This window comes from Marmota monax, unplaced genomic scaffold, assembly GCF_021218885.2.
Source record: "Marmota monax isolate L192 unplaced genomic scaffold, Marmota_monax_Labrador192_F-V1.1 WCK01_AAM20220418_F8-fsc00031, whole genome shotgun sequence".
NCBI lineage: Eukaryota > Metazoa > Chordata > Mammalia > Rodentia > Sciuridae > Marmota > Marmota monax.
Genome location: NW_026695197.1, coordinates 8,179,011 through 8,192,769, shown reverse-complemented (window position 1 = coordinate 8,192,769; position 13,759 = coordinate 8,179,011). Strand labels below are relative to the sequence as shown.

General features: G+C 48.1%; 1 protein-coding gene across 50 annotated transcripts in view; it reads left to right on the top strand.

The window, feature by feature from the left end:
* Celf4 (CUGBP Elav-like family member 4) overlaps nt 1–12,865 on the top strand; it is a 295,048-nt gene extending 282,183 nt beyond the window's left edge. For 36 of the 50 annotated variants that reach the window (XM_058573914.1, XM_058573910.1, XM_058573909.1 and 33 more), the window contains 2 exons: nt 4,272–4,443; nt 10,670–12,865. In XM_058573914.1, coding sequence (XP_058429897.1) covers nt 4,272–4,399 — 128 coding nt within the window. In that variant the 3' untranslated portion in view covers nt 4,400–4,443; nt 10,670–12,865. Of the gene's footprint in view, nt 1–3,752; nt 3,832–4,271; nt 4,444–8,576; nt 8,662–10,669 lie in introns of all 50 variants that reach the window. The other 14 variants (XM_058573887.1, XM_058573886.1, XM_058573882.1 and 11 more) reach the window with 2 other exon arrangements.
* Nucleotides 12,866–13,759: the final 894 nt, after the last annotated feature.

The following is a 13,759-nucleotide window of genomic DNA, read 5'->3' as shown; positions in this document are numbered from 1 at the left end:
AATGGCAAGGAAGAGGTGCAGGAGGCTTCTGGGATATCAGCAAGGGAGAATTTATGCTGGGAGGTCTCTGGCCATTCTGATGAGGAGACTTTAATTGGTGGTAGGTCATGGGAGATGGTGTGAGAATGGAACTATAGCTTTCAGGAAACTCACTTGGTGGCAGGGTTTTAGATGGGAGAGGTAAGACCTAGAAGGATCCAGGAGTCTGACAGATAAAATGCAGGACACCCTGTTAAATCTGAATTTCACATAGACAATACTTTTTTAGTGTATGTCCTAAATATTGCATGTGATAGGTCCTATGTAATATTGAGGATAACACACTAAAAAAACATTCATCACTGGTCTGAAATCCACATTCAGCTGGGCATCCTGTTTTTATCTGGTAAAGCTGACAACCCTAACCAGGAAACTCCAGACCTCCTCATGGAATTCCCCCTCTGCCCCACACCTCTCCCCTCTGCCCTTCTTTGGTCCTTCTCCCTCCTCCTCTTCTACTTTGATCAGCCCATCTTTTCAGGGCCAGATCCATTCATGAGCCCTTGAGGACTAAGTAGTATAGTCCCCAGGAAGCCATACATGGGACCATAGCTGAGTCTACCAGAATTTCCTGATAGACCCCCCAGGTTCTGGAGCTGTGAGGAGTGTGGGAGCCTGTGTTGGCTAGGGAACCCTGGTCACAGCTTGGGGGTAGTGGAGAGGAGAAATACACAGTGGAAAAACATCTGGAAGCCTGAAGACTGGCTTTCCTGAACCAGGAAGGACTTGAGAATTCAGGGCATATTTCCCCAAATCTTGTACCACTGTCCTCTCCTCTCTGGCAGATGCCACAGAAAACCTGTGGTCCTTTGATGGCACAGAGTTGCCCCAGTAGCTCATTTCTTTTTGGGCATGAAAAGCTAAAGAAAGACAGGGTGTACTACTCGGTTGTCTGGGATATTTCTCCTTATGAATATAGTGGTATATGTAAAAACTACCAAGTGCAAATCAGTTATATTTGCTTTCAAAATAGGATCCAAATATTATGTAAATGAGAACAAAACAGCCAGGAGCCTGGGAATCACTAAGTTCATCCAGGCTTATTCTCCTGTCACATCTGGGCATATCTGCACTGTTCCTGTGGCATAGCCTGGGTTTTCAAAGGCAGTTCCTCAGAATCTGCCCCAAGCAGTACCCACTAAGGCCACTAGCTCACTTAAGATATCCAGGACCAGGACTTGCTTCTGCTTTTCATAGAAATCATCCTCTGTATACTTCTATTGTCTCTTTCTTTTCTTCTCAAACTCTCATACTAAATGTCTTCTGGCCTTGAGAAAGGACAGGTTCCCACGACACTGGCCCAGCCAACTGTTCCTCCTTTAGTCACTTGAGTTCTCCAACTCACTCCAGCAGTGGCAGTGACAGCATAGCCTTCTGCCACTCTCCCACAGACCCAGCCTGTGAGACCCTCACTCCAGTGCTCACTCATGGGCAAGTCACCAAACACTCTGAACCATGGGATCCTCTTTTGTGAAATGGGGATGTTTGCAGTCACCCTCAGGGATGCTGAGAAAGTTCCATGAGATGGTCTATAGCAGAGGCTTGGCCAGAGCAGACCCTTCAGAAATACCACCATCCCTTTTCTTCTGCCATTTTTGCCACAAATGTGGTCCTGTGTTGAAATGAACTTGAAGGTTGTACTCTGGATAAGCATCAGAATGAATTTATAAGCAGAACATTCCCGAGGCCTTCATGAAGATATGTGCTGCACAAATGGTCCCTATGTTGGAAGGAGGGCTGGGGGATGCTAGGAGGATGTCCTACTTGTGAGGTTTTCCACAGTGTCTGGGAGGTGGGAATGGGGCAGGGGACTCTAGGGGAAAGGAGACTGTGCTGTGAATGGAGAGTGCACTGAGCTCTGTCCACAGGGGTCTCCAGTCTGTGGGCAGATGGCCAGTTAACAAAACTAGGTGAGGGAAAAAAGTTCTCTTCAACCCAGAATCCTTCCCAGCTCCAATGTTTCCAGATACCTATAAACTCTTCAGGAAGCTAGGTTTCTTCCTTCCTCCAGAACCTTCCCACCTGGTGGCTAGCTCTTCTTTTACACCTCACCACAGACAGCCTCTTCATTCCCTTTTATCTTTCTCCATTCTCTCTGCTTTGCTCATTTCTTTACCTCAAAAAGATCCACGAACTCCAGGTGTCAAGGTAGAGCTGGTGCCAGGGGTGTGTAAGCAGAGGAGTAAGGGATAGAGCATGTCACCCACAGTCAGGTCACTTTGTCTTAGCAGAGACAGAAATTTTAGTTGTAACCATCCTCCTTAGTCAGGAGGAGAGCAGTATAAACCCAAATATTGCTCTGGTCTGCTAGGCACCTGACTATAGTCATCAGGGGATGGGCCTGGAGGGGATGAGAGGAGTGGGGGAAAGGATGACAGGAAGCAGAAGTTCATTGGCAACTGTGGATAATCCTCAATCTTTTCTATTTACTTTAGTATATAGATTTGTATGGATGTTGGTGTTGCTGTGCTTTTCCTAGCTCTCACCAGTTATGGCAGCATTCACATGTGTGCACTCATGTGTCCACACATGTACAAGTGAGACACACATGCACACACACCTTCTTCCCCCATCTTTGATGGTATGTGGCTGAATGACAAATTGATCAAAGGAAGGAGAGGAAAGAAAGAAAAGAGACAGATGGAGGCGATGTCTGGGGTTGGGGTAAAAAGGGAAAAAGAGCTACCATGTGGGAAGAGTGAGGAGGGAGTCACTTTCTTGGAGTAAAGGTGCAAGCACACCTACAGTGCCACAATTAACTAAGAAGATAGCTTCTGTTTCAGTAGTCTAGTGGTGCATCTGTCTCTTACCTATCTAATGGCCATTTGTGGGACAAGCACCCCAACTGAGGCACATCCTATAGCCTGTGTATCTCACCAAGCTGGATTTCACATTTTGCAGGATCTAAGTCCATTTTACAGGAGAAAGTCATCTGAAGTGGAATGAATTTAAGGAAATACTAGATGAAACGAAGCTATAGAGATTTATTTACTGGAGAACTTGGAGTGAGAGGGGATGTTTTTATTTATTATTCCTTGAACTGGCCGGGAGGGTCCTGGCTATAAACCTACTGGCCACAGGAGCCCTTTCTCAAGGCTCAGTTTGGGAGTTTGGGAAATGTTGATGGGAAGTCTTGTCTGCATGAGGAGATACATTCTAAGTTCCTGAAAGTGACTTTTGAACTCACTTTGGAACACCACCCATTCCAGTCTGGGAACTGCTTGTTTAGGACTGTGAGCCAGCAGAACCTGATGTGTCTGGGAACTCTGGAATGAGATTGTAGTCCCCATACAAAGTAGTCTCTAACTTTTACTCATACTGTTTTAGTAATCATATTAATGTCTACTATTATGGTGGTTGGAGTTCTCATGAGGGGTTGTGGGGTACATATCAGTTGGCGCATGCTTGGTCAGGGAAAGAGCACCTGCTCCCAGGGCTTGGAATTTTACACATGTGGATGGGGCTGCTGACACCCCTGGGGGCCAGGTGGTGGGTTAATGCAAGTCGGTCTGGTTAATGCAAGTCGGCCCGGCCAAGCAGCCTCGGGCAGGGGCAGGGCCGGAGTGGGGACCGAGGAGCTGTGAGGACCTAGCCTCCGGCCCTCGGCCCACGGCTGGGCCGCACTCGCGCGGGGGGCGGCCGGCAAAGGCGGCGGAGAAGCTTTCTCCGAGGTGCCTCCCCTCCCGCCCCCTCGCACTCCTCTCTCTCCCCAGGCCGGCACCCCGTGCCCTCCCGCTGCCAGGCCCCCTCCTGTCAGGGAGGACAGTGTCCAATAAACTCCTCCACCCGCAGGTGTGTCCGCCCTCTCTTACCGAAGGAGAGGGCCGAGGTGGCGGGGCCGGCCGGGGTGGGGGGCGGGCGCCTCTTGAGCCCCGCTAGGCCGCGGGCGCCCCTGTGGGAGAGCGGGCGCCCCAAGAGTGGCGCCGCCCAAAGCCGAGGTGTGGCGCGCCAGCTGGGCCGCGCAGATCGGCGAAGCCGGGGGGCTCTGGAACGTCCATCCCGGGAGGGGCCCTCGCACGCGGGCGGAGGGGGGCGAGGGGCGCGGGCACTTGGCCCCGCTGGGTTTGAGGCTGGGCCGGGGCGGGCCCGGGGGAGGAGCCTCGGGGCCCCGGGGTGGAGCCTCGAGCCCGGCCCCGCCCCTGCCCGGCCTTCTTCCCCCCGCCCCTCCCCGCCGGGAGCGGCCCCCGGCGGCCCCGTGGAAACCCAGGCCCTCGTCCCTCGTGTCTCGCCAGGCTTCGTGAGCTTCGACAACCCGGCCAGCGCGCAGACCGCCATTCAGGCCATGAACGGCTTCCAGATCGGCATGAAGAGGCTCAAGGTGCAGCTGAAGCGGCCCAAAGACGCCAATCGCCCGTACTGAGCGCCGGCGGGAGCGTCCCCCGGGGGAGACCAGGACTCGCACAGGTAACCGGGGGCTACCGGGGTGTGGGAACGGGAGGTCTGGGAAGCGGGCATCAGACGGACCCGCCATCTTCTTGGGCCTTTGTGGGCCTGACCCTCATTTGTGCCTTGGACCCGATGCGCCTGCCTCAACCTGCTCCTTGCCTAGTGTCTACAGGACAGGAGCAGAGCTATGGTCATCCTGGCAGAAATGGGCAAGGTGGTCCCCTGTTGTGGGGCCAAGAGGAGCAGGAGTGAGGGAGTCATCTGGGAAAGTGTACAAGGCCTATACTGGCAGTTCTTCTTGCCACAGACCCTGGGGTGGGCAGATGGCAAACACAGAGCTATAGCCACAGGTTGAGGCCTTCTCCCAGACTTCCTGGCTCTCCTCTCCTCAGTTCTGGGAAGGGCCTGCAGCCTTTAGTCCTTTGACCCCTCATCTCTCCAGCTGCCTGTAGCTCAGTCAGGACAGAGGAGGCAGGATTTTTCAAAGGGAACTTTACCAGGAAACAAAACAGAATGGACCAAAAGCTGGGGAGGGTTGGTATCACAGCACTGAGGTCCCTTACCCTGTTACTTGGGTCATGAGTTGTCACCTCATCTGCTCAGGCTGGGGCCTGCTTAGCAGCTGGGAGCAGTCAGCCACTCATTTTTCAGGCCAAATGTTCCTTCTCAGAGCCTTCCTGAGAAGGGCATATGGGGAGATGTTCTAGGCCATCAAAAGTCAACCTCAGCCAGTTTCCTTGGTGCTGTTTGCTACTGCAGTCCTCACAGACCAGAAATGGAGGTCACCTTTGAGTTCTACTGACTCAGGATGCTTCCCACACTCTGTTCCCCATCTAGTCAGCAGTATGGTACTTTAGGAACTGTTAGGGTTGCAGTGGTGACCAAGACTGAGAAGAAGGGGGCTGACAATAGATTACCTAGCATGTCAGAATTGTTAACTAAAGTTAAATCATGTGGTCAAGGTGCCCAGGGCCAGCCTCATTGCAAGGGTAACATTAGAACAAAGATGTAGTCTTTGTGTGCAGACATCCTCTTTCTGAGAACACAGCCAGTATGTAAGTCCCAAGGTGAGGTCAGGGGCAGTGTGGCCAAGGAGCAGCAGGGGGCCAAGGTAGGCAGAAGGAATTTAGGAGATTGGGCCAAGAAAATGGCAAGAGAGTCGTGGGTTAAGAAAGAATGTCCACTTGGGGCCTGCACGCCATTATATGAACTTTGATCTCCTCTGAGATGGGAGGGGGCATTGGAGAGTTCTGGTAGAAGAACTTGCATTTTGGCAGATCACTTCAGCTGCAGTTGATATCAGGTTGTAGGAGCTGAAGCATTGTCTTGTGTTAAGATGGGAGTTCCTCTGGAGATCTTACTAGGAAACTAACGCAGGAAGAGTAAACAATAACGTCAATGTGACAGGTTCACAGCCAACAGTCAGAACACTCCCACCAAGGTTCTGCCCAGCTCAAAGACTGTCCCCTGAATCCCTTCCTGCCACTAGGTTAGCTAGTACATACTGAACCTTAATAGCAGGACGGTTCTCAGAATCCTCGTCCTGAGGTTTTGTGGGTTGGAGAAGGTATCAAGCTGTGTGTCTGACTCCATGGGAGTCCTGTCTCCCGGGCCCTGGGCTTTGACTGCAAGTGTGCTTTTGCACAGTATCTGGAGTGAGCTTTGCAGGTACAGGTGCCCCTCTCTGACCTGTGCATTGCAAAGCTGTAGCTTTGGGCCTGGGCCCTCTCTGGCTAGAACCCAGATGTTTTAAGACCTGACATCTGAATTGGTTGGGCCAGGCCATCATTTCCTCAGCCAGATCAATGAGTTGGAACTTCCTAGACCTGATCTAAGCTTCCCCATGCTGGTTAGTGATCCCGCTGCCACCTCCAGGGCTGTGTTCTATAGGACACCCCAGAGAGTGGCTGGGAATGGTTGCCCCTACAGGCAGAGGAAGCAGGTAGCCAGCTGTGTACATGCTGGGGAGGCTCCTGGGGGCTGAATGCTGTACTGAGTGTATGTGAGAGATGAGGATGTGTTCAAGAGAGTTCCCTACACTGGGTTTTGAGACTTCAGTTCCAGTGCTCAGCATGGTGCCTGGCACTGAGAGGCAACTGGGGGAGGGAAAAGGAACAAGCACAGGGAAGGCGTGAATGCTTGTGAGGTACCCAGGACTGGTGTGGAGGGCAAGGAGGAGAGTCCTCAGATTGTCCCTTAGGTGCAGTTGCCAGAGCTAACACCTGATGGCAATACATTTCTAAGTTCCATAGGCCTCTTTTCTCATACCAAAGGAAACTGCCAACATACTGGGTGGATCTAAGAGCTTTTGGGAGGGGTTGGAGGTGCAGAGGAGAGGGACATTTCAGGACTTGGTGGGCATGTGATAGGCCTTTGTCTGGGTGAGGGAGATCTGATATTGGAAGGATAGAGCTCAGCTTGGGTGGGCAGACAGGACAGGGAGTCTATGGAGGGAGGGAGATTGGAGAGTGCTTCTGTGATGGCTGAGCTGGAGGCAGTGACTCAAAGTAGAGTCACTGCTCAGCTACTGCACAGCTTATCTATTATGACATTGTAAGATCCCAGGGGTCCCTTCCCACTCACCCTAATGGAACAAAAAACTGAAAGTGGAAGTCTGCTGCATGGAGAGGCCTGGTAGATTGGAAACCCTGGTAATAAATTCAAGGCACGTAGGCTTTGGCACAGGCCTGAGTGCATAGAAGAGCACAGGATGAGGAACAAGCTCATGAGTAACCATGAGGTTGGAATTGGGGACCCCAAATCCTAGGGTGGGGGCAGAGGATCATGAGATGGTGAATGAGGGAGATGGCAACTCAAAGCTGAGTAACCTGATTTGTCTGATAGAGAGAGGATCTCATTTCTCAACCATTAGGGCTCCATCAGGAGAGAAAATGGTCAGACCTGGCCAGCTAGAGAGAGGGGGTGGGCTGGAAAGGGGAAGAGGAGTAGGGTGGATGGGGCTCAGCAGAGCCAAAGTGAGAGCAGCAAGGGCTGGAGATGCAGGGTCACTGTGCCACCCTCTCTGGTGTGCCACTCTGTGGTGTACCTGAAGCCTCCTTTGTGACCCTTTTATGGGTCAGAGCTACAGAACCTTTGAAGGACTTCACACGCCCTGAAGCAGCCTCAGTTAGGCCACCTTGGGAACAAATCAAAGGGTATGAGGTAACCATGAAATGAAATTGTAGGGCCCCCCTAGGCCTGTTGATAGAATTCCAAGAACATAAGTGTAATTTAGGAAATTTCAGAATGAAGTATTGTCATTTTCCGAAGGTTCTGAGGAAAAAAGGTGTTATCAAAGTGGAGGGGAGGGGATCAAAACTCCCTTGTGCGTGCTCATGCCGCCTAAAGACCCTTTTCCTAGGGTGGGGGCTGGGATCCACAGGCTGGAGGGCTGAGCTGCCGCTCGTAGTATACCATACTATGGTGGCCAAATGTCTCCTGTGGCACTTGCCTTAACCATCCCTGCCAATCAGGGTCAACCCCACTGGCTCCCACTGCTGATCCTCAGGCTGGAGCCACAGAAAGCCAGGGAGCCAAGGAGAGCTCAGCATCTGGGGGAGAAAAATCAAGGGTGTTAAAAGCAGAGAGCTTGCTCCCTGAAATCTGCTTGCTGGCCACGGTGGTTTGAGGGGCTGTTTTATTTTTTCCTGGCCCTCTTGCCAAACTGCCTGTGCCTCTTCCTTTTCCCTACGCATGATGGATGCCCTTAGTGGCCCTGTGTGAGGTTCTGCTGCTGTTCACAGTGTATCATGTGTCTGCATAAACAGCCGTGTGCGTGTATGTGTGTGTGCGTTGCTGTGCCCATGTCGTCCGTCTGCGGGCTCCTCCATCCTTTGAGTTCTTTTCAGTTCCCTTATGATTTGACTGCTGTTCTCCCATCAGAGCTTTTAGATTGATGCTGTGGTCTGGTGCTGTTTAAATATTTTTCCTTTCGATTTTGTTTTAACTTCTTCCTTGCCCTTCTTCACCCTCAACCCAACTCTCCCTACCCCCCACACTCCCGACCCCACCCCACCTGCCCCTCCTCTTCCCTCCCTGCCCACACTCTCCTGTCCTCTCTCTCTCTCTCTCTACATATATAAATATATATATATATATATAAAAATCTTTTCTTCTTTTGTCATTCAATCAAATTCCAACAACCCAACCAGGGCCAGTCAAATCCACCACAGTCTCGCGCTGAGCTAGGAATAAAGTTCACGTAATCACATGAGAGTGGAGAAAAGTCCCCCATCCGTAAGTTCAAATCAACTCAAAGTTCACAGTGTGACATGATGGCGTCATGTAACAAGGCTAAGAATCGGTTGCATGACAATTGCCGTCAAGTTTCGTGGAGGTGCTGTGATTGGAGCGTTTTTCTTGGATGTCGTATCCGTGGATGATTGGCCAGTCATGATCACACGTGCATTTTCTTGACTTTTGTGCTGCCACGATCTTTTTTGCTGTGCTCATTTTCGTTTCGTTCTTGGTGCTTGCAGTGGTTTTACTTTCTGTTGTTTGGTTTTTCTTGTTCAGCGTTTTTTTATGCTTCTCTAGATGTCACATAGAGAAAAAAAAAAAAAAACTAAAGAAAAAAATTTAGTAAAAATAAAGATGAATTCCTGAATTATCAAACATGGGATCATTTAACTATGCAAACCATTATTTTTTTTTCTTAAAAATAAGGAAAACATCTTAAAAATATCTATGCGTGGTTGATTTACTTGCACTTGAAAATATTGTGATTTTATTTTTTTCTAGAAATTTGGGGGCCTTTTTCAATTGACACTTTCCTAGGTCTGGTCTTTTTCCAGTTAGGCTATTTTAAATCTCACCTCAAAAGGAAAAACCAAAACCCAAACCAAAATATGTAATATCTATAGTAACAAAATGATTTTAAGAAAATTCTAAACCAAAAAAAAAAAAAAAACAAAAACTAGAGTACAAAGCCAGAGGCCTCTGAGAGAGAGCCCAGTAACAATTATAAGGTTTGTATTATAGCTACTCCTGCTAAATTCAATGTGGGGAGGGGAGCGGGGGACTGGGGGCTTGGGAGGGCTTTTTTGGTTGGTTTGGAAGAAACAGTACTGACAAAAGCAAAATGCACCTTTTTGTTTACAACTGAAAAAGGGTCCTTGACAAGTGTTTTTTAATTTTATTATTATTTTATTTGGTGTTGTAATTGTTTAGACTGCTGTGTACGGTTTGCTGTTTGTTGAATCAACAGTGTGAAAAACCTGCCAGCATGGATTGATATACGCATGACGTTGTCCCCTGGACTGGGGGCTTTGCAGTTCTAACTTTCTTGATGTAACCAGTCACCCCCATGTATAAGTGGAAGCTGCTTGCTAGAATGGAGATGAGTCTCATTTGTTAATTCACAACGATAAGCATTTGCCTTCTGATTCTAGTCAGATCATGATTTTTTTTTCTTAAAAGCAAAACACCAAAAAGCCACCATTTGAAACAAAATCAAGAACTGTCTGAGTTAATTTACTTAAGTTTTATAATGAAATCTGTTCTGACCTTTTTTTAGGTTCTCCCATCCATTCCCTGGAAGTTCTGAATTTCCTTTAAATTCCCTGGCATGTATGAGAAAAGTATTATGTATGTGTGTATATGTGCATATACATACACACATATCCATGTATGTCCACATATGTGCAGGTGAATATATTCTACACATATATCCAGATATACATATATATATACACGCAGCCTCGCAAATAGTTACTGATCTGGGGAAAGAAGTGGTTGGCTGGAAACTGGGCAAGGATTTTACAAAATTCGAGTCTTGGCTCTGTCTTCCTTCTTTTCCTTAAGCTGGGGAGGAGTTGGCTAGGTTGTTCAATTCTTGCTTTCTGGTTTGCTAGGCTTCTGTATACATATTGTATCTGGGCTGGATCCCTCAGGGACAAGTTTAATTATGAATTCACATCCCACTGTCCCAAATTCTTCCCTTAGATATAGCCATCCCTCAATCCAGAACTCTAAAGGAACCCAAATCAAGAACTCTCTCCCCACATCTAAACCTCAGCTACAACCATCGCCACTAGACCGCCAAGTGGTTTCTTACTCTGAATAGAAGAGCAAATTTCTTTTGACTGTATCATGATCATGACTAATTCTCATACTGGTCTCTCTTCCTTCCCTCCTGCCATCCCCCAGAGTTCCCATCCTACCCCAAGGCAGGTTCCTATTGGTGTTTGGATGCATTTTGTGTTTTCCCTCATGGCTTAATCAGCCCCGATTTTCTTCATTTTAGGGCAGGATGCTGAACGGGCTACATTAAAAAACAAACCTCTCTCTCTCTCTATTTATAAATGAGAACTGTTGGATGACACCTTTGACATATCAGCCAATATCAATCAAGCTGAAGACTCCAGACACTCTGAGACTGTAACATTTCTTCAAGGAAAGTATAACGTCTATGGAGTTCAGAGGGAACGTGTTTGGGGGAAAAATATACATGACATAAAGAAGACGACAATGAAGAAAAATGAGGAAAAACATATACACATTAAAAAAAAAAGGCAACTTTAAAACAAAATAACATGAGACCAGACGGGGAGGCTGAAGGGCTGGGCACTGGGAGAAGACGCTGCTGCTTACCGATCCTGGGGCTTTTCCAGCCCATGGGCGCCTGAGGCAGGCGGGGGCAAGCGTGTGGCGGTGGGGGCCTGGTCCCCAGGGGGCGGCTGGGAGGCTGCCACTGAGCATCTCTATCTGTCATTCCTTTAGCTGTTTAGGGACCAAAGGACCAAACTTTTTATTGCAGATGTGTAGCTCTATGTCAAATAGAGGAGGAATGGAGGACTACCTCCTTCCTGCCTCCTGGCTGTTCTTGAAACAGCTTAGAGCGATTCTATGAAAAACATAATAAAAAATTCAAAAAAAAAATACAAAAAATACAAAAAATGAAAAAAAATGCTTCAATGCTTTTAAAACAGCAAGATAATAGTTCTTTGATACTTTGAGAGGCGCTTTGATTACCCTCATTGAAGTCTATGAAACTTTCCTATGGTTTTCTGTATTATATGTCTGGATGGAGCTGTTAAGATGCACAGATTGGTGGATATTTGGGGAAAGCAACAAAAGTATGAAAACTTATTAACCCTGAAGTGTGAGGAAAACAAGGAGGGGAACAAAGGATCTTCCAAGACAAGGTAATTGTTGTGAAAAAGTCTGTAAATGCTTCTAACTCTTCCCCCTCTTAAAAATCATAATAGTTGTACAGAATTTTAAAAAGGAAAAGTTTAAAATACCTATATAATAGAAGAAAAAAAATTAGAGGAAAGCAAAAAATAAAAAAAATTAAAAAAGGAAAAAAAAAAAACTATAGAAGTTAGCGTTACTGCTAAAATCCCAGATGTTGTAGGACTGTACTTTTTGTAGAGTTTAGACTGAGCATCAATCCCTTCTCCCCGCGAGTGCTGTCGGACGCCGTTGTCCCCGAGGGCCAGGCCGGACTCTCCCAGACCTGCGGGCTCCCGGCCGCCCGTCGCGGTGGAGGCCGTGCACCCAGCCGGGAAGGGCCCCTCGCCCGCCGCCGCCGCCGCCGCCGCCGCCGCCGCCGCCCGCGCCTCTCGCTTCGCTCTGGGAGCTGCGCGCTCGCTCTCCGCAAGCCCTGGACACCTCCCGCTTCACTCGCCTTCCCTGCTTGATCCAGAGACTTTCCGGGCAAGGGAGAACTGGGAACTTTCATCTTAAAACAACTAGGCAACACACACACACACACAAAAACCTTAAAAAAGAGAGAGAAAAATAAACAATCTTTGAAGAATTTCTGAAACTGTTTACAAGGAATTTTGAAAAACAGGGATGTTTAAATGATGCCGGCTCTGTTTTTCTGTAAATAAATTTGCATATTTTGTAGGACTTTTAATTGTAATGATAGAGAAAAAACAAGGAAAACTATTTAATGAAAGCACGATATTTATCTTTGGTAAATGACTTTAGAGCAGTTAAAGACATTGCTTAAAAACTCAGAATCAGAAAATACACTGAATTATTTAAGAACACATATATTTTAAAGTATATCATATTTATTATAATTTATTTGCACCTTTGGGAAGACTTGCGTTGGCATTCTGCCTCCATAATTCCTTACTGATGGCCAGTTCATCCGGAGACCAGGGGGGCACTGGGACCTATCACTTTTTTTTTTTTTTCCTTTAGAAGAACAAATTTCTGGTTCCTGTCAGGCCTCTTGTCTTTCCTTTCCTTTCTATTTTGTTTGTTATTTTTTTTCATGTTTTTAATTTTCTTTTTCTTTCTCTTGACTCCTCCTTTTAGGATGTCCAGATGTTGTAAAAAACAAAACAAAACAAAACAGCTGCAGTTCGGTACAACTGCTCTTTTCACACTCAACTCCCTAAAACTCCTTGTAACCTTCTGTAACTATTGGATGACGCTTTCTCCAGCTTAGCCCTAAATAAAGCACAGTTTAAAAAAAAAAAAAGACTCTTTTTCATTTTTCTGTTCCTCTCTGATTCTGGCCAGCTATGCCTCCCAGTCCCCAGACTCGCCCACTGGAAATAACTTTCTGTTCCTGAAATCTGTGTGCCACACAGGCCCTGGTTGTGATCTTCAGCAGCTTGGGGCTCCTTCTAGAAGGTGATGGGTGCAAACCCATTCTTTGGGGTCTCTGGGCATAGATGACTGCAGTGCCCAAATATAACACTCGCTGATAGGAGCAAAGCAAGGCCACCTGACCTAACAGTAAGAACAAGTTTTTTGGGGGGAAGGGGGAGGGGTGGTGGCAAGGTGGTGTGACACCTTGGGAGAGAAGGTAGAGGGAAGAAGGGACAATGATAAAAGGAGGGTGAGGATGCAACCCCAAAGATGCCACTGAGCCTTTGGCCCTTGGTCCTGCACCTTCCACTGCATGGAAACTTTGGATGGAGAAAAGCGCAGATTCTGCATGATGGCCACAGGGTCAGCATCCTGGGGAGGGGGTTGTAGAAGGAGAGGTTGGGGCTCTGCCCTGGGGAGCTTCCTGGAGTGCTGCCTATCCCACACTTAGACATGGAGATATTTAAACCCAGAACACCCAGGGGTGGGGAAAAGAGTGTTTTTAAAGGAAGAAGGACATGAAACGGGGCTTGGTGAAGAGGAGGGGCAGGTCTCCTGAGGAGAGCCTGGACAGAGGCACACCAGCCACATGCCTTCAGCAGAGCCATTCATGGGACAGACCTTTTTCATTGTTTCTCTCCCTATCCCCGGCATCCCCCATCCCTTCTGCCTTGCAAGATGGTAGAGGGATGGGAAGATTCCTTCCAAGGGTTTCCACCACTTTCCAGGATGAGGGGCAGGGTGCTGTGTGGCTTTGGATGCCTAGGGGAGGGAAGACAAC